The sequence below is a fragment of the Platichthys flesus genome, chromosome 24 (assembly GCF_949316205.1).
Source record: "Platichthys flesus chromosome 24, fPlaFle2.1, whole genome shotgun sequence".
Lineage (NCBI taxonomy): Eukaryota > Metazoa > Chordata > Actinopteri > Pleuronectiformes > Pleuronectidae > Platichthys > Platichthys flesus.
The window spans coordinates 3,197,541-3,222,933 of record NC_084968.1 but is presented as its reverse complement, the minus strand read 5'-3'; the positions used below and the strand labels follow the sequence as shown (position 1 = coordinate 3,222,933).

Below are 25,393 nucleotides of genomic sequence, written 5' to 3'. Positions count from 1 at the left end.
TAACTGTAGTTGAAGTCAATCAATCAATCAAATTTTATTGGTAGAGCCCATATCACAATTTGTTTCATAGGCCTTTAACAAGGTGTGACATCCTCTGCCCTTAACCCTCAACAAGAGTATGGAAAAACTACTAAAAGTACTTTAACAGGGTAAAATAACGTAGAAACCTCAGAGAGAGCCACATGTGAGGGATCCCTCTCCCAGGATGGACAGTAGTTTAATATATGACAAGTGTAAAGGAGCACATTAGCAAGATAAGGGTTTTTGCAGCGTTGATTAGAATAAATACTTTGTCGCACAACTGAAGGTTAATGAAATGATGGATTATTGTCATTAATGGTTGAGTATCTGAGGAGAAATATTATATATCAGGCAGTGTCATCAGGCTTGTTGTAATCCTAGTCCATTATCATATGCCAACAAGAGACAGGATCCACCAAATGCTCTTCAACACACTGGTTTTTAACTTTGAACTCTGTTAAATAGGTTTTGCTATCATCATTATTAACATCAGCTTATTATCCTCTTATAAACTCGGCCCTTTCCCACTTAACCGTAAAATCAAAAGTGCACATCTCTGCAATTACAGGGTCTATATGAATAATCTTGGTATCTAAATGGATTCCTGCAGAGGTGAGAGCATTAGTGTAGATGTTACTGGGTCAGACTAAATGAAGATGGTGGAAGTGGACAAGTGGAATCTATTAAATGCTTGTATAAGAGAACAGGGCTGATGAGACAAATCTGTACCCTGACATTGTAGGAGTTAAATTGGACTTATTCCACTCAAACACTGAACACTTTTATCCAGGGCGACTTACAATCAGTGCTTTCAACTATGAGGGTACAAACACAGAACAGCAGAAATCATGTAAGTACATTTACTTAACACCAGAAAGAATAAACGGGTCCTCAGTCACATACTCTTGTAAAAAATTCACATTATGTATTTTGGATCTGTAGATATTCAGTATTTTTAATATTAATATGGCTCACTGGATATCATAAGTACCAATTGTGATTAATTTACTCAACAAACTCTATGAAAATGTATTTGAGCTTTAACCCTAACCCTAACCCAAACATGAATATGTTATAATATATAACAGTGCGACGGACATTAAAAGTCAAATGATCTCACTTAGTTGTGTATTCTGTCAATCGCAGAGTTTGCGCCAGAATCTTGAAAAGTGCAGCTGCTCATCTCGCGATCAAAGAAGCAAGTGAGATTTGTTCATAGAGAGGATTATTCTACATGAACACAACACAAGAAGTCATCGAAGGTCAATGGATAAGTTCATCAAAGGATAAGATTAATTTATCAAGTTAATTTTAAACCATAAAGTTTACAACATAGGACCACAATTGCATTTAATAATTCCCATATATGATATAAGTAAAAATAACCCCATCGTATTTTAATTAATCGCAGTAAAAAAACAGACAAAAATATATGAATGCATGTTATTATCTAGGTAATGACATTTCTTGTTTTATATTCAAAAAACAGAAGCTACATTAGCTGTTGATGCCTCACATTACAACAAGTTGCACATTATGTTTACGAGTAGTTTTTGTTTTTTACAGAAACAACTTTGAACATCATTAAGTGATTTGAGTAAGACCAGGTTTACCGTTAATCCAAAATTCCCTGTCTCTCACAGTTGTCGTCCCACTTCCTTACCTGAACATCTCTGCAGACTTGGTGCCATTGGCGCCATCAGAAGCCATGATAGAATACCCACGTCAGCTTTCCAGCTTAAGCTCCTTCTTATCTAACTGACAATACTTTACTATACTTTGAGATTTTTGTTTAGTTTTTGAAACCTTACTTTGACACCTTACTTACCTACTACCGACAACAGGAGCGCAAGTCTTTTACTGCACCTTAAATTGTCAAGCAAACATTTATGTGCAAAAGTGTAAATTAAACCAGCTTTTTTATTAAATATTCCCCCATCGGTTCACCTCAACGGCTGGTTTGAGTTTTTTTATCTTACTTGTTGCCTGTATTTTATTTTAAACTTGTCCTCTTCAGTTCCTGTCCGCTTGCTGCCGAAGAACTAACCTGCCTGCCCACTCACCAGCTTAAAACACACTGCCTGGATTCACTGTCACTGTGTGAACTGGAAAGTCAGTAACATGTTTGACAGGACCCTGAATGGCACTGTTCACTTATCCCTTTTTAATAAATAATTAAGAGGTTTTGGCTGATATTAATATGATAAACATGTTTAACATTCAGATTTTTTGGGGGGTTACAGATTCATTAAAACCAACTTGTGACAAAGGATGTACTTAACATTTAACAGTCACTGACCTCTGGTGGTCAATAGGAGACACTGTCAAGAGTTGAGTTTTCATGTCAATTTTACTACCAGGATTTCCTGAAGAACTTTCAGATGATCATTTCAGGTAGTGGGCTCAAACTGATAAGATGCTGAATGTTGGTGATACATTTATCTACCTCTTTACATGAGCATACCTGGAAATAACTATGTGATTGGAAAACTAATCTCAGTGAAAAGCATTGGCAGGTTTAAATCAGTGCACTAGCAATTAATTCATTTCAGTTCAATAACAGTCTTATCCAAGGTCAGTGCAATAGACTGTAGGTCAGTGCACAGCAGGTCCAGTTAACTTGTAAAAATGTTTCCTGCAGACTAGCAGTGTAATCATTGAATAATCAGAAATAAAATGTATAGTAATAAAGTGATAACAAGGAATTACATCGAAACAAAATGAGGACAGTGGTGTATCATGACCAGATGCACAATAAAGTCTCTCAGCGCATTATGGAAAACACAACAGGAAGCCCGCTATTTAGGCCATATTCCACATTTTTGCTTTGAAGTACTTGTCCCAGGGCTTTCATCAGATCACCTTCAAATTCAGATGAGTGTCATCAAAACAAGATGGAGATAAAAACTGATTTAGAGATCGATTTTTTTCGTCACACGTGGCGTCAAAGTTTGATTAAACGCCATCATAACACAAGGCTCTGTATCTAGAACATACATGGTCCAATCGAGTCTAAACTGGACATGTAAGACAAGAGTCCTGGCCTGATAACATCTACACAGAAATCATGACTTGAAATCACAGCGCCCCCTGGTGGCAACAGGAAATGTTTTGCAAGTGTCTTACACTTTGATGTATTCCTCCTCATCCACTGACCTCAACCATGTCAAACTGTATCAAATGGGTCTCAAGACATTGATAATGTAGGAATGAGATTACAGTGACTTTTCGTCAAACGCCAAAGTTCATAAACTTGCCGTGAAACACGAAATTGCTGTAACTTCAGTGTTCATGGTTCTATCTCACTCAAACTACATGTGTGTATCAACAGCAGTTGATGTTGTGGTAGCATTGTCCAAGCTACATCAGAGCGCTTACTTGAACAGATCTATATGTCTGTGCGTAATAATAGTGATGGCACCCCCTACTGGCAAGAGGAAGTAAGCTTTGTTTGACAACTATCATTCGATTTACATAACATTTTCACAGTGTGATGTGCTGTTTGATAGCGTGGACCGCAATGAGCAATTAGCAGGCAAGGATCGACATCGAAACAGGCTTCAATGTGCGGGTGCTCGGGCCCGCAAGTGCAACATCGTAGCTCTAGTTTTACCTGGATCCGTACCAAATTACGCACACTCATAAACGTTAGTCCCCTCAACATGCCTGATTTTATTTTTTAACAGGATTAATCTCAGAGAAATCAAGGAAAGTGTTAAAAATTGCCCAATCTTACAATGTTTATGAAAATGAAAAATAATTCCTAGATCTGACAATGATCAGTGATGGATTGTGGGTAACTTGTTTATGAAAACAGCAGGATAACCTATGAAACTATGAACCCAAACAAAACTAGGTTGGTTCCCAGCCCATAAGGAGGGACAGACCACGATCGTTTTAGTGTTTCAGTTTCTGGGTAAGAGGGAAATAAAACTTGAAACTCTGTCAAGAGAACAGAGATAAAAATAATCTGAGTTGCATGATCTTATAGTTTCCTGTGTGTGGTGTGAGTGTTCCTTATTTTGTGAGGGCCTGAATGATGTTAGTTCATGTTATGTCTTCTGAGTGGGTGAAGTAGGAGGGACTTAGAGAAGCCAGAGAAAGATGAGTGGCAGTAGTCAGTGGAGAATCAGTGCAAAGATGAAGCTTCTTCTGAGCAGTCTGCTGCTGGGCTCTCTCTGTGCCTTCTCATCTCGCAGTAAGTAGAAGCAGTGTATATGGTCTTATTCACCACTGTGTCTCTTTATAGGTGCTTCATGTACAGACATTGTGACCCAGACCCCTGATGTTTCTGTCACGGAGGGTGATGCTCTAAACATCACCTGCTGCTTCAACTCGACGTCTGAAAGAATGAAGTTCAAATGGCTGAAAAATCAGAAATTTGGAATCAGCCCAGCGTCTTGAATAATCGGTCTCAAGGATCCCAGGTGAATCCTTCCTGTTCAACTTTGAACTTTTCCAACATCGAAATAGAGGATTCAGGGTAATACATCTGCAAAGTGGATGTGACCATACCGGTTCATGGCCAATGGAAGGAAATGGTACCATCATCACAGTTAAGCCCAAAGGAAACACGGGTGGGTGACAAAACACCACTTCTTGATAATGTTGAATTAAGGGATTAAAAAATACCTGGTTTGCAAATGGATAAAACTATCCCCTTTAAAACGGCGGATAAATCTAGCTTGTTTTAAGTACAGAAAGGGCTGAGTGCAAGGTTTTTATAAAATGTTAAATAAATTTAAAAAAAATCTGGATTTTGTGAAATAAATGTGGTTTCCTGCGGAGACTGTTGGGCTTTGGCGGAAGTCTGCATTCTGAGGATATGTCTAGTATACAAAGACTTTTATATTGCAATTACATTACATACTTAGCATCACTGTTTACACATTTTATATATTGTATCAAATCTTTATCTTTAATAAATAAGCCACTGAATGGATAAGTGCCACACCAGAGGCCAGTGCCATTATGACCACTACCTTCATTTAGTCACATGCAAATGTGACACCAGGCTGTGAGATAAAAACTTCAACACACTGGTCTATGTGGGAGATCAAACCGTTTTTTTTATATTTTTTAGTTGAATTTACAATATCTCTGATCCTGTTGTGTCTTGCACCATCCAGACATCCTCATGCTACTCTGATAAGCTCCACTGTTTCTGCATGATCCCCTGTCGCTCAGATTGTTGAATAATAATTGAGATGAATCTTTTTCATTTCAACTATGCAGATGACACACAAGTCTATAACAGTGTGATCAGGTGACTACACTCGCTTACATGGGCTTAATAGGTGCATCAAACCAATCAGTGACTGGGTGTGCTAGAATCAGTTTTAAAACTAAACACGGAGAAAGGGAAGTAATTGCTTCTGGCCCCAAAGAAGAAAGAATAAAACTCAGTGTTCACTTTAAAAACACAGCAAGTAAAGGAAACAAGATCCAGGATGAAAAAGGTTCTATAGCAGTGTTATCAAAGGTCTTAAAAGCTGTCTCTCTCTCAGATGGTGCCTGGGAGAAAGTGATGATTTACACCCTGAGGTGCCTTCCCATCATTGCCCTTATCATAAACTCCTTCTTCGTCTAGATAGATAGATAGATGATAGATGGATACTTTATTAATCCCGAAGGAAATTCAGATTACAGATGGAAGGTTAAAGCTCAACAACAACTACCAGGTGATATATAACCCACCTCAAGTGTGATGATACTGTAAATGTTGCATTATATGGAGGATTATTGATCAGTGTATTCCTGTTTCAGCTACCCCTTGCAATCGGGACACTTCAGCCCAAAGAATAGAATTAGAGGAAAGAGACGAAATAACTGGCAGCAGCAAGACAAGTGGATGAAGTCAGATGAAGCTGCAAACTGTTGTTAACTGTAATTCCTCGTCTTCTCCCTGTTCTACTGTCACATAAAAAGAAACAAATCTCTCGCTTATTTCATTCAATAATCACCAGCAACACTTGTTGAGAACTTCTGCAAACTTCTGCAAAACATGTAAATAAAAAATGATGCTCTGTATCTTGAATTTTATTTGTGTGTGCTCACTGAGTGGGACGTAGCCGTCCTTGTAAAACTTGCAGCCCTTACAACACTATACAAGTCCTAACGAAGGCCTAGTCACACTATAATGCTCAACAGAGTAGTTTATGATGTAAAAATCCCATTATTTTTATAAATAGAGAGGCTGATCATCGGCCATAACATTGTAACCATCAAATATGGACTTACCACAAGCTACCTCATCTTTAAATTATGGTATTTGCTCCTGTAGAAGCTACAAGTCTATATTTCATCAGCTGCTTTAAAGACAATTGTGTTTTACTTGCAATGTCAAGGATAAATACTACACTACCCACGATCCTTAGGTGTAGTAGCGATGTCTGGTGGAGCTTGCTGTCACAATGGAAATGTTTATGCTTTGCACACACACACACAAGTTAGATACTACGATGTATTGCAACACTACATTAACAACCAGGTCAAATTAAAGAAGTGCACTAGAAGTCATTATGATTATTTGCAATGGTTTATGGGATGCGTAGTTCCTTTGTTCAGCTTAGCCTTTGTTGTCTGTTGGAACCCCAGCTCCAGCCTAGCCTCGTGTGTTCCGCACGTTGAGTACTCTGTCTGAATGACGATCCTGATGATTGATCAATACGAAAACAATACAAAGTCATGACATTTTTCTCCTAACATATATCTATATATATCCGATTTCATTGTTTCAGTTTCTGTGTAAGAGGGAAATAAGAAACATTGTCAGGAAACTATCTGAGTTGTACGATCTTATAGTTTCCTGTGTTTGTGGTCTAAGTGTTACTTATTTTGTGAGGGCCTGTCTTCTGAGTGGGTGAAGTAGGAGGGACTTAGACAAGCCAGAGAAAGTTGAGTGGCAGTAATCAGTGGAGAATCAGTGAAAAGATGAAGCTTCTTCTGAGCAGTCTGTTGCTGGGCTCTCTCTGTGCCATCTCATCTCGCAGTAAGTAGAAACACAACTTATTTTACTAATATAGGACAATAGTCATATTATGATGATAACACATCTGTTGCTGGTGAGATTTTGTGCAAGAATTCTCAGAACCAAGCCACCAAATCTCCTCATTACATCAATGATTGGTGTCAGTGGGTGAATATTTAATCCTGCGTTGGTCCAGGAGCTTACGAATTTATATAAATGTAGAAAATCCTGTTATATCCATGCTAATATCTTTTGGAATATTTTATGATTTTGATTTATTTATTTCTGCTGTTCCCGTTTTTAAAAACGATAAATGAGTGTAAACAGTCCATTTCAGAAGGTTGTGAGGTCTGAAAATATATTTATTTTCCGAAATGATGCAATTTATACAGCCTTATTCACGACTGTGTCTCTTTATAGGTGCTTCATGTACAGACATTGTGACCCAGACCCCTGATGTTTCTGTCACGGAGGGCGACGCTCTAAACATCACCTGCTGCTTCAACTCGACGTCTGAAAGAATGAAGTTCAAATGGCTGAAAAATCAGAAAGAAATTGGAAATCAGTCCAGCGTCTTGAATAATCGGTCTCAAGGATCCCAGATGAATCCTTCCTGTTCAACTTTGACCTTTTCCAACATCGAAATAGAGGAATCAGGGAAATACATCTGCAAAGTGGATGTGGACATACCGGTTTATGTCCAGATGGAAGGAAATGGTACTGTCATCACAGTTGTGCCCAGAGGGATCAGTGATGGCAACACAGTTCTGCACACATTTGGCGGTAGGTGATAGAATACCACTGGCCTGACATGCACTCAGAGGTCATCTCATATATTGGTTTGTCAAGGGATGGAATGAATGGTGCTGATGCAAAAAAACATCATCAAGAATGAATTTGTCCATTTATAAGATAACGTTATTATATGACATTTAATCCCTGGGATCAGTCAAAATATGATCAAACCCAGGTGCTTTAAAATTAAAATTGACATTAACATGCAAGGTCTATGTTAATATAAACAGGCAAGACTAAATGACAGAGTGGTTTTGTCGTAAAAGAGCCAGAAGCATCAAGCTTGAGGTGTCGCTCAAGGGACTTCACACCGCCGCGCATGGCGGCCACGGTGTTGCGCTCTCTCATGCTTTTCACGTTTTTGTTTATTTGTACGGTCTTCAGCACTCCCTCTACGATTACTTTTTCTAGAGAAGAACTAATGAATGTCCGACGTTCCATTCCTTGGACCCTTTCACCGGACTTTACAGACCCAGACACTTTTTTGGAGATTTTGGTCGGAGGAGCCGCAGCTCTCTGTGGAACTTGGAGGAGACGCAGGCGAGGGAAGCGCGCTGGAGCGCTGGTTAGACTGCAAAAGCGGGGGTTCCGAACTCCGCTCCCGGCGTTACACCTGGCAAACGTCCGCTCTCTGCCCAACAAAATGGATGAACTGCTGCTCCTAAAGAAGATAAACAGGGATTTATCCGTATCTTCTGCCCTGTGCTTCACTGAAACCTGGCATTTCAGTGAAGCATCCTTCATCTGCCGGGCTTCCAACTTCACCGCGCGGACCGCGTACGGAACTAACGAGGAAAACGAGGGGAGGAGGAATCTGCTTTTACATCAACGAAAGTTGGTGTACGGATGCCACAGTGCTATGGAAAATATGCACTCCTCAGCTAGAAGCCATTTCCATAAACTGCAAACCATTTTACTCACCGCGGGAGTTTTCCTCCTTTATTCTGGTCGGCGTGTACATACCACCTCAAGCCTGCGTGAGCGAGGCACAGCGGCACTAACCAGCACGGAGCGAAAACACCCGGACTCTATTCTGATTATTCTTGGGGATTTCAACCAAGCAAATCTCAGCCGTGAACTGCCAAAATACAAGCAGTACATTAAGTGTCCCACCAGGGAAAAAAACACACTGGACCATTGTTACACAATACTGAAGAATGCATATCGCTGTGTCCCCCGTGCAGCTTTGGGACTCTGTGATCACTGCCTGCTTCATCTCCTCCCAAGCTACAGGCAGAAATTAAAATCTACAAAGCCTGTGGTGAAAACTGTGAGGAAATGGACCAACGAGTCAAAGCTGGAGCTACAGGCCTGCTTTGACTGCACTGACTGGAGTGTTTTTGAGGCTGCATCTTCATCACTGGACGAACTCACGGACACTGTGACGTCATATATCAGTTATTGTGAAGGCATATGCGTACCCACCAAAACGTACTGCATCTTTAATAACAATAAACCGTGGTTCTCAACAAAGCTCAAGCGGCTTCGTCAAGCTAAAGAGAAGGCCTTCAGGAGTGGGGACAGGATCCTGTTCAGCCAGGCCAGAAACACACTGACTAAAGCCTGAAACATGCTTCTGCGACTGCGTCTGCGTCTTTTCACGCCGCTGTGGCGCAAGACTCGTTTTCATTCATGCTTCCCCAACCGTTGCGCGTCTTACAAAGCAATTCCGCGCCAGAACACTAGGCGGAGTAATGCTTTTTGTCAAGACGACCTTAGAGACGCCTTCTTTCTTCTTCGTCGATTGTTTATTTACATAGCCACTGCGGCTCCTCGTAGCCTTTTTCTGGCGGACAAATCCGCCAGTCAGTGACAGGTTATACAAGTGATCATACTATCGGATATCTTCTGCCAAGTGCTCTTCTATTTGGTCCATATTCGTTCTTCTAAATCTTCCGTGATTTCTGCCGGTATTATGGGGCATGAAACCGGAAATGCAGCTCCAGAAGGGATGTAGAGCAGACCAAGCACAGCCTTGCGGGCTGAGTGAGCTTGCGGAGCTTTGCCGTAAATTTTAGAAAAGGGGGTCGACACCCGTCTGCACGTAAGGAGGGATAAGCACGTAAGGGACCCGGAAGGGCTCTTGCGCTTACGGGCCCGTGAAAACGCAAAAGCATGTTTCAGGCTTTAAGGAGATCAGAGTGGCAAAGAGGAACTACTCTGAGAAGCTGAAAAACAGGTTTTCAGCTAACGACCCTGCTGCAGTGTGGAGAGGCCTGCAGGACATCACTGACTATAGGAAAACCTCCCCCCGTCCCATGGAGAACCCTATACTGGCTGAGGATCTGAATGTGTTCTACTGCAGGTTTGATGACCCCACATTAAAGGCCTAATTATAGTCCTGCGACTGCAACCGCGGAAGGCCACGCAGCTGCATCGACGGATCCATTTTGGTTTTTGCTTCCTAAACGCAATTCACCGCCAGAACACTAGGCGGAGTAACTTTTTTTTTCGAAAACAAAACACACAAAGAAGAGACGTCTTCTTCTTCGTCGAATGTTTATTTACATCGCCACTCCGGCTCCTCATAGCCTATATCTGGCGGACAAATCGGCCAGTCAGTGACGGGTTATACAAGTGGTCATACTTTCGGATCTCTTCTGCCAAGTGCTCTTCTATTTGGTCCATATTTGTTCTTCTAAATCTTCCGTGATTTCCGCGTATTGTGGGGCATTAAAACCGGAAACTAGACTCCGGACGGGATGTAGTCAGCCGACCAATCACAAGCCTTGCGGGCCGCGTCGTTTTGTCGTATAGTTAGAAAAATTGGCGGACGCACGCAAGCCCCCAGAGGGCTCGAAAGGGGCGTGTTGCGTGTCTTGCGTGCATGCGTGCGTCCGTGCAACACAAGTATAATTTGGCCTTAACACCTCTCACCCGCTCCAACCCGGTCTTCACACAACCATCAGCACCCCCTGTTATCACCTCCCCCCTCCTCCCTGACTCCCCACCAGCGCTGACGGCCCTTGAAGAGGATGTGTGCCAGCTCTTTCAGAGACAGAAGACAAGGAAGGCACCAGGCCCAGACGGTGTGTCACCCTCCTGTCTGAAAGCCTGCGCAGAACAGCTGGCTCCCATCTTCACATGGATATTCAACAGATCTCTGGAGCTGTGTGAAGTCCCCTCCTGCTTCAAACGCTCCACCATCGTCCAAGTCCCTAAGAAACACTGCATCACCGGACTGAATGACTACAGACCCGTCGCCCTGACGTCTGTGGTCATGAAATCATTTGAAAGACTGGTGTTGACCCATCTGAAGGACATCACAGGCCCCCTGCTGGACCCCATGCAGTTTGCCTACCGGGCTAACAGGTCAGTGGATGATGCTGTCAACATGGGGCTGCACTACATCCTGAAACACCTCGACTCCCCAGGGACCTACGCAAGGATGCTGTTTCTTGGACTTCAGCTCGGCGTTCAACACCATCATCCCAGAAGTCCTCCTCACCAAACTCATCCAGCTCACTGTGCCTGCCTCCACCCGTCAGTGGATCACAAACTTCCGGATAGACAGGAAGCAGCAGGTGAGGCTGGGTGAAATAACATCCAGCACCCGGTCAGTCAGCACTGGTGCACCTCAGGGATATGGCTCTTCTCCCTCTACACCAACGACTGCACCTCAGAAGACCCATCGGTTAAAATCCTCAAATTTGCAGACGACACATCAGTCATCGGCCTCATCCAGGATAATGATGAGTCTGCATATAGGCGGGAGGTCGAACAACTGATCCTCTGGTGCAGTCGAAACAACCTAGAGCTGAACACGCTTAAAACCGTGGAGATGACAGTGGACTTCAGGAGGAGCCCCCCCAGCCCTGCACCCCCTCACCATACTAAACAATACTGTGTTGGCTGTGGAATCATTCAGGTTTCTGGGATCCACAATCTCCCGGAACCTGAAGTGGGAACCCAACATCAATAAAATCCTCAAGAAGGCCCAGCAGAGGTTGTACTTCCTGCGCCAGCTTAGGAAGCACAACCTGCCTCAGGAGCTGCTGATCCTTTTTTACACTGCAGTCATCGAGTCTGTTCTGTGCACATCCATAACTGTCTGGTTTGGATCGGCCACCGAATTGGATAAGAACAGACTCCAACGGACAGTCAGGTCTGCAGGAAAGATCATCGGTGCCAACCTGCCCACCATCCAGGACCTGTACACATCCAGAGTCAGGAAACGGGCAGGAAAGATCACTGCAGACCCCTCTCACCCTGGACACAACCTTTTCCAACTCCTCCCCTCTGGTAGGCGCTACAGATCGCTGTTCACCAAAACCACCAGACACAAAAACAGTTTCTTCTCCCTCGCCGTCTCACTACTGAACAGTCAACCCACTCTGGCACTGTGCAATAACTCTGGATCCTTATAATAACCACTGTACAGTTACTCCCAGAATTATATTATATTATATATTATATATATTATAATTATATTTAATTATGTTTACTTATTTCACTCTCACTGGATAATTGTAATATGCACACCTGCACTTCTTTTCTTAGACCGTCGCACTGTTCGGACTGCTTGTATTGTTTTGTTTTGTTATGTTTGTTTTTGTGATGTGTATTCTGTGTAAGCACCTGAGAGCCACTTTACCGAGTCAAATTCCCTGTTTGTGAAAACTTACTTGGTCAATAAACCTGATTCTGATTAATATTTAATATGGATAAAACAGGAACTTCACTCTTTATTATGTAGCTATTTTTTTTTATATATATATATATATATATATATATATTTTGATTTCTTTTCTAACAAATGAGTGGGGTGAAAAGTTCTGAGAGCTCTGATAACATTGATTTAGGGAGGTGGTATCAAGCTTACATTCACTTGCCTTTAGATGCTTCATTGCGATGTCGACATTATTGTGACGACTGGTCAACAGTTCCCACACTGTGCAGTGAGGTTAGAGGCCTCAACACAGCATTTCTAAAACTGTGAAAGGTGTTGGTGTCTGATAGTGGGACCACTCTCATTGGCCCAGTCGGCAGGTCGCACGAACAGCGGGCTCAGGTTGTTTAGAGCAATGTCTGTCGGTTTGATTTGCAGATAAGAGGTAGTGGAAACTGAAGGAAGACTACGAATCAAATCAGAATTTAAAAATATATATGAGTATATGAAATTTGGTCCAGATCCAAATACACTATGCAGATGACACACAAGTCTATAACAGTGTGATCAGGTGACTACACTCGCTTACATGGGCTTAATAGGTGCATCAAACCAATCAGTGACTGGATGTGCTAGAATTTGTTCTACACCTAAACACGGAGAAAGGGAAATAATTGCGTCTGGCCCCAAAGAAGAAAGAATAAAAGTCAGTGTTCACTTTAAAAACACAGCAAGTAAAGGAAACAAGATCCAGGAAAAAAGGTTCTATAGCAGTGTTATCAAAGGTCTTTAAAGCTGTCTCTCTCTCAGATGGTGCCTGGGAGGCAGTGATGATTTACACCCTGAGGTGCCTTCCCATCATTGTCCTTATCATAACCTTCTCCTGCGTCTACAGATGGAAGGTTAAAGCTCAACAGCAAGTACCAAGTGAAATACAACCTACCTCAAGTGTGATGATACTGTAAATGTTGCATTATATGGAGAATTATTGATCAGTGCATTCCTGTTTCAGCTACCCCTGGCAATCGGGACACTTCAGCCCAAAGAATAGAATTAGAGGAAAGAGACGAAATAAATGGAAGCAGCAAGACAAGTGGATGAAGTCAGATCAAACTGTTAACTGTTAAGTGTAATTCCTCCTATTCTCCCTGGACTACTGTCACAACAAAAGTTACACATCTCTTGCTCATTTGATTCAATATTCACAAGCAAAACATGTTGAGAACTTCTGAAAACTTCTGCAAAACATGTAATTAAAATTTTTTACCCTGTGTCTTGAATTTTATTTGTGTGTGCTCCCTGAGTGGGACGTAGCCTTCATTTTTAAAGTTGCAGCCTTACAACACTATACAAGGCCTTATGAAGGCCTACTCACACTATGATGCTCAACAGAGTGGTTTCTGATGTAAAAATCCCGTTCATTTTATAAATAGAGATGTTGATTATCGGCCATGACATTGTTACCATCACATATGGACTTACCACAAGCTACCTGATCATTAAATTATGGTATTTTCTCCTGTAGAAGTCTGTATTTCATCAGCTGCTTTAAAAACAATTGTGTTTTTCTTTCAATGTCAAGGATAAATACTACACTACTCACGGTCCTTCGGTGTAGTAGCGATGTCTGGTGGAGCTTGCTGTCACAATGGAAATGTTGATGCTTTGCACACACACACACAAGTGGGGTACTACGATGTATTGCAACACTACATTAACAACCAGGTCAAACTAAAGAAGTGCACTAGAAGTCATTGTGATTATTTGCAATGGTTTATGGGATGCGTAGTATCTTTGTTCAGCTCAGCCTTTGTTGTCTGTGAGAACCCCAGCTCCAGCCTAGCCTCCTTTGCTCCGCACATTGAGCCCTCGGTCTGAATTATGATCCTGATGATTGATCAATACGAAAACAATACAAAGTCATGACATTTTTCTCCTAACATATATCTAGTTGGTTACCGATTTTATTGTTTCAGTTTCTGTGTAAGAGGGAAATAAAACTTGAAACTCTCTCAGGAGAACAGAGAAAAAATAATCTGAGTTGCACAATCTCATAGTTTCCTGTGTGTGGTATGAGTATTTTGTGAGGGCTTAAATGACATTGGTTCATGTTATGTCTTCTGAGTGGGTTAAGTGGGAGGGACTTAGATAAACCAGAGAAAGATGAGTGGCAGTAGTCAGTGGTGAATCAGTGAAAAGATGAAGCTTCTTCTGAGCAGTCTGCTGCTGGGCTCTCTCTGTGCCATCTCATCTCGCAGTAAGTAGAAACACAACTTTTTTACTAATCACAGACAATAGTCATAATAATGAGATTTTGTGCAAGACTTCTCAGAACCAAGTCACCAAGTCTGCTCACTACATCAACTATTGTTGTCAGAGGACGAATCTTGTAATCCTGTGTTGGTCCAAGAGCTAATGAATTTATCTATATGTAGAAATCCTGTTCCTCAAAAGTTCATGCTAATATCTTTTGGAATATTTTATGATTTTGATCAATTTGTTTCTGCTGTTCCAGTTTTTTTAAATGATAAATGAGTGTAAACAGTCCATTTCAGAATGTTGTGAGGTCTGAACATAGATTTTTTTTCTTGAAATGATGCAGTGTATACGGCCTTATTCACCACTGTGTACTCTTTATAGGTGCTTCATGTACAGACATTGTGACCCAGACCCCTGATGTTTCTGTCACGGAGGGCGACGCTCTAAACATCACCTGCTGCTTCAACTCGACGTCTGAAAGAATGAAGTTCAAATGGCTGAAAAATCAGACAGAAATTGGAAATCAGTCCAGCGTCTTGAATAATCGGTCTCAAGGATCCCAGATGAATCCTTCCTGTTCAACTTTGACCTTTTCCAACATCGAAATAGAGGAATCAGGGAAATACATCTGCAAAGTGGATGTGGACATACCGGTTTATGTCCAGATTGAAGGAAATGGTACCGTCATCACAGTTAAGCCCAAAGGAAACACCGGTGGGTGACAAAACACCACTTCTTGATTCTGTGAATTAAGGGTTTACTGGTTTGCATATGGATAAAACTAGTAAAAATAATGTTTGTTCAAAAATTGCCATCTGGCCTTTTCTGTAAATATAAGCTTTATATCGCCTTTAAAACGGCAGATCAGTCAAATCTAGCTTGTTCTAAATACAGAAAATGCTGAGTGCAAGGTTTTTAACAAATGTGCTTTTCCACATCTTAAAGTGCAACCCATGTAGTCTCCATTTTAGATGACCATAATCATATCTTCTGCAATTATCATTGTTTTTTCTTCCCCCCACCAGGAAATCCAGATGTCCCTGCGGCCCGTTCTGCTGTAGTCCCCATTATACTTGCAGCGGCTCTTGTGGGTCTGTTGCTCCTCATCGCGCTCAGCTGCTACTGCATTCTGCGAATCAGACGTGGTACAAGTAAAAATGTTGTCTTATTGGTGTATTACATTATTAACCCAAATTACATGTATTCCTATACATCAAATGGGCAGATCAGTCAAATTAGAAAAAAAACACTTTTTCTCCCACGTACGTAATTGTGCAGATAGTTTAAGATTAGTCTGTGAATTATCCATAATGATATTGATTTTGATTTTGAAACATTATTGATGTTATTCTTTTAATGCATTAATGTCCATGCCCCAAACTAAAATCCCTTGACTTATTTTGGATACATTGGGCCAAATAAAACCAGAGAATATCAGTAGTGTTGCATATGAGTAAATATATTATTGTTAAAACCCAGATTAGATTAGAGTCACGAGATTACGGCTTCAGTTTCTCAAAAAAAAAAAATGTTGCGCAAATGAGCTGGCAGTTACACTCCCTGGCCGCTTTCAAATGGTAAAACTGTACAACTTGTTTTTATTCAATTCCATGTTTATCTGAGAGGCTGGTTTTCAAGGTGGAGTTGTAACTGGGGCGGGTAAAAAATTGTAACACCTCTGAAAAATACTTAAACGGCACAGCAATCTCAATCATAAACATAATAATAACTCTTCGATATTGTCAATCAAAAGTGACCATGGTTATTTTGATAAAGGATTCATTTATACTGGCTGTGAACAGAGGCCGCATCACGGGTCGGGTTTTACTTGTGCTGCACACCCCGGAAGCGCGACCTGAAGCAGACACAGTGTAACATTTATTTTTATTTAGAGTCAAGCTTCTGATAGTCCACTACTCACTGTTGTTTGAGGAAAATAAATCATTGCACTCTTTTCTATCATATTTTTAGTTTCACTGTCAATACGCTTCATTTTTGAAAGCCTGATTTTGGAGCATCTTTATTTAGTCAGGGGCACTAGATTTAAAACAAGATTGGATCGGGGATCATTTAATGAAAATGTAAGGAACTCAGAATTCAACCAGGTGGTACACCACTGACAACTGAAAATGAGAACACTGCTTGTTGCAACAGGATTAGCTTCTGTGTCGCAACTGTATATTTCATTGTGTTTTTGGGTAACAGTCCTGCTAATTATTTGTGTGTGCGTGTGTGTGTGTGTTTGTGTGCATATGTTATGTGTGTGTGTGGCTCCACGGGTTCAGCACATGCAGTCAGGGTGATATACGAGGTTCCCCACACTGACTCCGAAGAGGCAGATATGGATAAACACAGCACCAGCTCCTCCACAGGCTCTTCTCAGTGGGTGAGTCAAATGGCAGCATGTCAGCAGCTCACACACACACACACACACACATACACACACTAACACACACAAGATCTCAATATGTATTGACAAGAAATTGAATTATTATAAGTTTACACACACTTTGTAGCTGGCCAGAAATGTTCCCCTATAAGTCTGGCATCGTTTAATTAGACAAAATTATATTATAAGCCTGGAGCAATATAAAGTAATCCAGTAAGTTTGAAATATAATGACATCCTGTTTCTGACTAAGTGTGCCTGTGGGTCACGCCAACTCAGTTTTAAGTTTGCACATTATCAGGTCTTTTGACCTTTGAGCACCACAAACCCATTAGACTATGTAATAGCCTTATCTGACATTTGTGTTTATACAATTACACTAACCTTTTGGTTTATATCTTTCTGGCTCTTTCAGTGTCAGGTACCAGTGTATGAATCCTTTGATTACTTTGAACGGGTGAAAAGCAAAGAAAGTGGATGAGGATCAACTCAGCTCGATCCTTCATCTTCCAGTATTTTCTGTTTATACTTTTCTTCATGTGAATAATGTACAATTATTTACTTATCTCTACATTGATTCTGTAAAATATATTTTTTAAACTGCCTCTTATTCAAGTGTTTTCTGTATTTACTTTTTCTTGATTTGAATAATGTCAAAGAATTTACTCAGATCCATATGGATTATGTAAAAGCTTATATATTTGCAAATATTTGACTATTTTTCTATAAACTGCCTTTTTATTCCTCTTTGTGGATTACATTCTTTTCAGTCACAACATGGTGTGTGTGTGTTCATTTACCGACGGTATTACTTGTCTCACACTGAAAGGGTCTGACGTGATCACACTGTGGTCCACACCAGCGAGAGGTGTTGAGGCAGAAGCAGAGATGCAGGTCCCATGGTGACTTGTGCCTACGATGAGGACACTGAAAGGAAACTGTGGTGTTGAGGGGTTGTTGCATAATAGGTCAGGGACAGGAAGTGGAAACAAAGCCTGTGACGGTCGCAGTAGCAGTGTGCGTACATTCACCACACAAGGCCCTCCGAGTGGATACAGAACATCTATAAAGATAAATACTGGCTCTTACTGTAAATTCATTTTGACCATGCTTTCCAGTCAAGGCCATGTCATTTGTTCATTAATGAAACTCAAGTTGAAGGTTAACACTAAATATCAAAAGAGCAACTGGGACAAAAGATGTGAAGCTGTAGCTGCTTGAAGACAAGAAATTAAGCCAATGGGTGACAGCTACTTCAAATCCTCCATCTAACCCAGAATGATCAAATGTTTGTGCTTAAAAATTAAACATTTGCACTGACTGTGTCGCTTTGCTTTGCGCCTCTTGTCCACTTACAAATATATTGCCTATCATTTTTATTTCTCCCTTAAGGTCTGCATTAACAACGCGAAGCATCATTTGTGTTAGCATTAGAAATGTCAAACATTATCAACATTGCATCTTTTTCTTTCATGGTTTGTATGCCAGAGTGTGAGCATGTACACCAGATGGCACTAAAACCCATAACGCATGATTTCTTTGTGACATTCCTTCATAATTGCTCTGCGGCTGTGTTAAAGTCAATGAGTTGATAGATACTGGCGCCATTGGCAACCAAGTCTCAAACATAAATGCAAACCCAATGACTCAGCCTGCTTCGGATTGAAAGAATGTGAAAGACACTCCTTCACATGCCAGATAAGTGTTCCACCCTTCAAGTGCATGTGCCAAGGTGGAACACTTTAATGTACATGTACCATAGAACACTTCAACGTGCATGTGAAGGAGTGTCTTTTACTTGCACAGAAAGAAGGAGTGTCTTTCTGTCCTGCAGGAGCTGTGAACAAACAACCACCTTTCTTTTGTTCGCAGAAGAAGGCCACGTAGAAACACACTCACCAAATCAACGGGATATAGAAGTAGGCTGCTGTATATTCTGCACTTGTGTCTTTAACATGTCATTCAAGCTGATTACATGGAGTCCAATTTGTTAAAGGCATATGGCTGTAATACACAGAAAAATACATAAACATACATGTACATAAAGTGTGTATCATATGAATACTGTGACGCACTCACACACACACACCTAGCTCTTACCCCATTGTCGTCCATTGATTTTAGGTATATTTACTCTAACCCTAACCCTAACCCTAGTCCAACCTAAAACTAAACCTAATCTTAACCTAACCCTAACCCTTACCCTACCCTAACTCTAACCTTAGACCTTACCTAAACTTAACCTTATCCAGCTTTAACCCAGCCTTCACCTAACTTTAACCTTATAACCCACCCTTAACCTTGTCTTAACTTAACCCGAACCTAAACCCTGACATTAACCTAACCTTAGCAGACATTAACATTAATTTTAACCTTAAAACATGTATTCACTTTGAATGAAATGATTAATGTTATGGGCATTTGCTTTTTCTCCCCATAAGGAAGACAAGTATACTCACAGCTTGTACTTGAACTTTTATAAGCCCTGTCATGTTTCCTCTCGTAAACACGTTTTGCCTTTCACTGTAAAATAATTGCTGCTAACTTCAAAACAAATTGAAATCAGAATCTGATGTCCCTGTGTCTGGTTCAATGAAAAGACCTCACTTTCGATCAATAGACGGCTAGGCTGTGTTTGGTTTGGGAGGTAATGTGTACATTGGGTGTTACAGAATTGAGCTTGTGTTAACACAGGCTGAGCCACAACCTTTAACAAACACAAAAAAAATGGTATTTCATGACCGTTGAAAGCCTTATCAGCAATCTTGCAAATATGTTTCATAGGGTATATAAATAGTCCCCTCTCGGGTTCCCCACTCTATTCCTCTGCCATTCTCCGATTTTCCTTTTTACCGTGTTTACCACCCTCACAAGCAGCAACCATGACCCAGCTCGAGACAGCAATTGCCGGCCTGATGAAGACCTTTGATACATATGCCGCGGGTGACGGAAACAAAGACACCCTATCCAAAGCTGAGACCAAGACTTTGCTGGAGAAGGAGCTTCCTAGCTTGCTCAAGGTATCGTTCAACCCAGGGGAGGGGCGGGTGGAGCACTGAGACCTGTTTAATGCGCCTCATGAACGATAATCATCAACTAAACTTACTTCATTCTGTACTATATTAGGTTCTTGCTAAATTACAAGAGAGGCCAAAAACACTGAAAATGTATTGACTGTTGATTGTGGTATTACAAAATGAGGATTCTACATATTGGCACATCACAAAACCCCTTCAACGGTTTTAAGTAATGGTAAGAAAATGTTTTAATTTAAGGGTTTAGTGCCCATCACCGTTTGGTATAGAATTTGCCTGTCAAAATAAAATGAGGTATTTATAAATTTTTACCATGGTAAGAATATCCAGCAAATTGATGATTGTGTTGGTGTGTGCAGGCAGCAAAGAACCAAGCTGAGGTGGACAAGCTACTGAATAGCCTGGATTTTAATGGAGACTCCGAGGTCGACTTCACTGAGTTTGTGGTGCTTGTAGCTGCCCTGACCTGTGCCGCCCACAACCGTGGCTGCAAGAAGTGAGCATGTTGTCCGCACACCTTGGATGGAGCCCAATGGAGGCCTAATCGGCTTTAAATTCCTCGTAGTAACTTTTTTTTGGAGAAGCTGAATAAAGTTATTTATCTAACTGTACCTGTTTGTGTGATTAGTGTGGAATCCGGAGCAGTAAGAGGGTGTGGTGGGAAAGTGCAAGAATATGAACAGGAGCCAAAATACAGATGATGCCTTGTGAGACGATTCTACATTATAGGCTTTATTGCACGTGGACATTTTGAAACCCCCTCATGGGAAGATGCAAGTATATCTCAGTCCAAGTTGAATTACTCAGAGTTTTGTTTTCTGCAACAACATTAAAATAGGTAACTGGTTTTATATCCATACCATACAAACCAACACACATACTTGTACTTCTATCTCAGTGAGGACACTCATTTGCATAATGGATTACCTGGCTCCTTAACCTTAACCCTCAAATCAAGTCTTAAACAGTGTTGTCACGATACCAAAATTATGACTTCGATACTATACCTGCCAAAATATCACGATACCCGATACTTTCGATACGATACCACAAATACGATACGATACTGGTTTATCTGATAGTAATAAATAAAACATCTGTAAGGTTCCCTTTTTTACCAGCTTGTTCATGCCCAGCTTTTTGGATACTTAACAAATGGCATTTATATTAGTATTAGCCTACAGGCCCACATAAGTGAAATTATAGGTTATTTTGCATGTATAGCGTTTTCTTAATTTTTTTCTTAATTCTTAATCGAGTTTAATTTTGACAATGAACTGAGCTACGTTCTTGCAGCCAAATTGAAAGCTAGATCAACGTCTTAAACGAGAATACATGCAATAGGGCAAGAACACATTCAAGTGACTGGAGTGTAATGTTTCGAAGTGCGCAAAAACACACACGCATAACGTGAGGGAACGTCACGTTAATTTGTCAAATCAGCATCGTATCAGGCCAGCATGATAAAACCAGGAGCCGTGAAAAATTAACGTGACGTTCCCTCACGTTACCGTTCAACATATGAACACTGTACAGGGAGCCGCTGCAGAGAGGCTGAAGAGCCGCTTGTTGCGGCTTTCTTTTCAATAAGCCGAGGACGGTCGGCAAGAGCCATGTCTCCCCTGAGATCACTCGCTGAGAGTGAGGGCCGCCTGCATGTTTGAGAGCTGGCAGCCCCGCCCCTCGCAGTCAGCAAGCAGTGTGACTGGGAGCGGAGCAGCGAGTGCGCTCTGATTGCTGCTATTTCAATGAAGTACCGGTACTAAAAATATGCAAAACCGTATCGTTTTTAACGTAAGGGAACCTTTCTAGTACCGGTACACCGTGCAACACTAGTCTTAAACAGTCTAAAAGTGTGTCATGAAGTGAGGACCGACCAAAATGTCCTCACTCTCCCAAAACGTCCTAACCCTGTAAGGTCTAGGTACAAGTAGTACACACGCAAAAACACACTCAGACTCACACACACTCACATATGCATGTGTTTGCTCAGCCAGAAATCAGGATGTGGTCTTTGACTAAAGCCTTGGCTTTGAACCCCCTTTAAGAGGTTTGTGGAAACAGGATTTTATAAGTTAAGAAACACAGCAAGGTTAGGTCTTTCTGACAACTGTAACTCCCTTTATATTGTCTTGCTCAGAAATCAGGCAACCGTCAACGGTAAGTCCAGAATGCTGCTGCTCGGCTTCTGACATAATACAAAAAATAGGCCTGGGCTGGCCCCTCCCTAAACCGTTTATCTTCACAAGCTAAGACACGTTCTCTTGTAGGGCGTTGCTAATCATTCCATAGTCTGGACTGAAAACCAAAGAGACAGTGCCTTTGTCGTGAACCTTATTATTACTTATTATCTTTATTATTATGAATATTAGTATTATTTATGAGTTTCATCTTGTTTGTTGTAAAGCACTTTGATACTAGTATTGAAAAGTGCTACATAAAGTTATTATTATTTATGTATTTGTCACATATGTCTTTGTGTATATAAATGTACATATATTTATTATGTACATGTGAAATGAGAAGAAAAGGAGTTTTTAAACATTAATATAGGTCGAATATATGACAAATGAAAATACAAAAAATATTAAAGGCACACTTAAACACAGGCTGTAATTTAATTTAGCTACGGAACCAAAAATATGGAAATGTATGTACGCATGTTTGCATTGTGGAAGATGCAAGGTCGTACAGGACAGGAAATGACTTTATTGTGTTGCAGCAGGTGGTCAAAAAAGACATATGAAGAACACTCACCGCATTTCCTGTCTAGCTAGGAAAGGGGAACGTGCATGTGAAACTAATAGTGCTTGAAGTACCTCTCTCGCAATACAGCATGTTTGCAAAAAGCAGCTTGCAAAGATAGTGGTCGTCACACAGGGAGGTTTGTTTATCAGAAGTTGTCAAAAGTAAGTACAAAAAACTATGAGCAAAAATGGAGATCTCGGCAGAGCTGCAACAAGGCCCAACAAACCCCTTAAATTCAATTTTTCCACACCAAATTGCACACAATCAGTCCACTTGCAAAACTGTAAAAATGTCTCACGATGTGTTTCACGATGTTTCCTATCTGTAGCGTAAAGTTTACGACCAGCCACAGCAGATGCGACAATGACACTGACAGTGGGTTTAAAAGTGTTACAGTGGGATCAAGTGCAGGCACCCAAAGGGACAACCAGCACACAGCTTATACCTTGCACAGTTAAATGATCTCAAATGAGCCAATTCACAGTATCAAATACCCCTGTGTCCTGTGGTTTGTTGAATGATATGCATACACATTGGGGGTTGTACAATTGAAGAGGTGTTAACATAGTTGTACCTTTAGTCATACTCTTAATCTGCACAACCCTTTGAAAGAATGCTGTAGCTACGGTCTCAAACCGGTTTATCAAAAGATATATAAAGAGTCGCCTCTCAGCTCTTCCACTCCTCACACATCAACCATTCTGTCGACATTTGCTTTTCTTCCATTTTGTTCACCACCTCGCAATGGCACATCCTACCACATTCCAGGCTGCCACCATCCTCCTGATGGAAACCTTTAAAAAATATGCAGGGGCTGAGGGAAAGAAAGACACCTTAACCAAAGCTGAGTTCAAGACTTTGATGGATAACGAGATGCCTATCCTTGGCGAGGTACAGTACAATCCATTAAACTTGCTTCATTCTGCATTATGTGAGGTTTGTTTTAAATTGACAGTTGATTTGTGGTGTAAAGGGCATCAGTTAGGAATCTTTAAAGAATCCAGGTTCAGTATAAGGGAGAGCGTGGCCTAGGGCATAGAGCGGGTGTTCTGCAACAAGAAGGTTGCCGGTTAGAATCCCACTCTTTCCCATCTGCATGCCTAAGTGTCCTTGGCAAGATACTGAACCCCTAAATGGCCCCTCATAAATGCTGAGAGTTCTTAAAATGTAGGTCGCTTTGGACAAAAGCGTCGGCTAAATCACATGTAATGTAATATTTGACGCTTCATAAGGCCCATTTACCTGTTTCAACTAGTGGCAAGACGAGGCTTTAGTTTCAGGTTCAACGACCATCTTTTCATGTCCTTCATGCCTCTTCATGTGTCTTTCAGTTACCTTAATTTGGCTGTGAAGACAAGTAAAGATAAGAGAATGTAAAATAAAATGTTGGTTTAATATCTTAACAACAATGATGGTGTTGTGTTGGCAGGTTCAGGCGGCGGGCAAAACACAGGTCGATCAACTGATGAAGGAACTGGATCAGAATAAGGACCAGGAGATCGACTTCATGGAATATATGGCCCTTGTTGCTGGTATCACCACGTGGTGTTTCAAGCTATGCAATAAATGAGCAGGTCGACCGCACCCTTGGGTGCAGCCAACCAGAGGCAGCGGCAGCATACAATCCCTGTAGTAACAGGTTTTTCAGAGTTTTTTCAATCTGCTGATTAAAGAAATGTTTCTACCTAAACAGGTTTGTCATGTGTTTCATGATTAGTGTGAAAAGATGTGGCTGGACGTTGCAAGAATATGAACAGGATACAAATGGTTATTCCTGAAATAAATGAATGAATCTCTCTCTCTCTCTCTCTCTCTCTCTCTCTCTCTCTCTCTCTCTCTCTCTCTCTCTCTCTCTCTGTCTCTCTCCCCATATGTAGTAGTCCAAAACTTGAGGTGACAGTTAAATGCCAATGAGATATACCGCATATATCCAGAAGCAGTGATATTGTATTATTTACATTCTTTTAAAAATGTAGACAGTTCCTACTGAATTCTGAAGATATACAGTTATCTGTTTATATTAGAAAAAATAAAATGAAAGAAGTTCTCTTTATATCATGCTCAGAGCATAGATAAGGCAACACGCTGCTTCTTAATCCACCTCTGTGATTCTCAGTGAGTCTCAGGGTCAGGCCATCGCTCCGTCAGCCCACCAGGAAGCACTGGCCAAGAAACACACTGTATCGCTCGTCCAGTTGGTTGCAGTAGTACAAAAGACCTATGCTGCCCCCTAGTGGCAGGTAAACTATCATTTTCAGGTTTTTCCTACTGGCTGGCACAGTCTTGCAAAATGCACTGCAGGGATTTATAACAATCACCATGAAATGCTGCCATATGCATGATTTCCGGGTTGCACGTGCCTGCAGCTGATCTGACAATGCAGAGTCTAAGGCCTAACAGCGCCGATTGGGAAACGTGGCGGGCCTATAATCAGCTTGCAAAGTCATTGAGCTCAGACTCTCCTCTCGCCGCTTCCACTCTCGGTCCCTTGCTTTCTCTTTGCATTACAGAGGCTTATGGGGATTAGGTGTCCAGAGTGAGGGAGGATGTCGTTCTGGAGTCAGGAGA

At 41.2% G+C, this 25,393-nt stretch overlaps 2 protein-coding genes and 1 long non-coding RNA gene across 4 annotated transcripts; all 3 read left to right on the top strand.

Annotated features, from left to right (window-relative positions):
• Positions 1-4,144: 4,144 nt before the first annotated feature.
• LOC133950209 (uncharacterized) lies at positions 4,145-6,002 on the top strand. Its single transcript, XR_009920238.1, has 3 exons — positions 4,145-4,219; positions 4,271-4,598; positions 5,788-6,002. It is a non-coding gene; the product is annotated as an uncharacterized LOC133950209 (long non-coding RNA).
• Positions 6,003-6,932: 930 nt separating this feature from the next.
• Positions 6,933-18,348, top strand: LOC133950333 (uncharacterized). 2 transcript variants are annotated; one of them, XM_062384583.1, is made up of 7 exons: positions 6,933-7,012; positions 7,412-7,774; positions 13,206-14,652; positions 15,036-15,368; positions 15,680-15,805; positions 16,940-17,040; positions 17,458-18,348. In XM_062384583.1, exons 3-7 carry the CDS (start codon positions 14,595-14,597, stop codon positions 17,521-17,523), a joined length of 684 nt encoding a protein of 227 aa, XP_062240567.1. In that variant the 5' UTR covers positions 6,933-7,012; positions 7,412-7,774; positions 13,206-14,594; the 3' UTR covers positions 17,524-18,348. The 2 variants fall into 2 exon arrangements, with proteins under 2 accessions (XP_062240567.1, XP_062240568.1); XM_062384584.1 differs by having other exon boundaries at positions 15,680-15,799; positions 17,458-18,344.
• A 1,499-nt stretch (positions 18,349-19,847) lies between these two features.
• LOC133949538 (protein S100-P-like) lies at positions 19,848-20,688 on the top strand. The gene is made up of 2 exons (XM_062383447.1): positions 19,848-20,062; positions 20,437-20,688. The coding sequence occupies exons 1-2, from the start codon at positions 19,925-19,927 to the stop codon at positions 20,575-20,577; spliced, it is 279 nt and encodes a 92-aa protein (XP_062239431.1). The 5' UTR covers positions 19,848-19,924; the 3' UTR covers positions 20,578-20,688.
• The last annotated feature ends 4,705 nt before the right edge of the window (positions 20,689-25,393 follow it).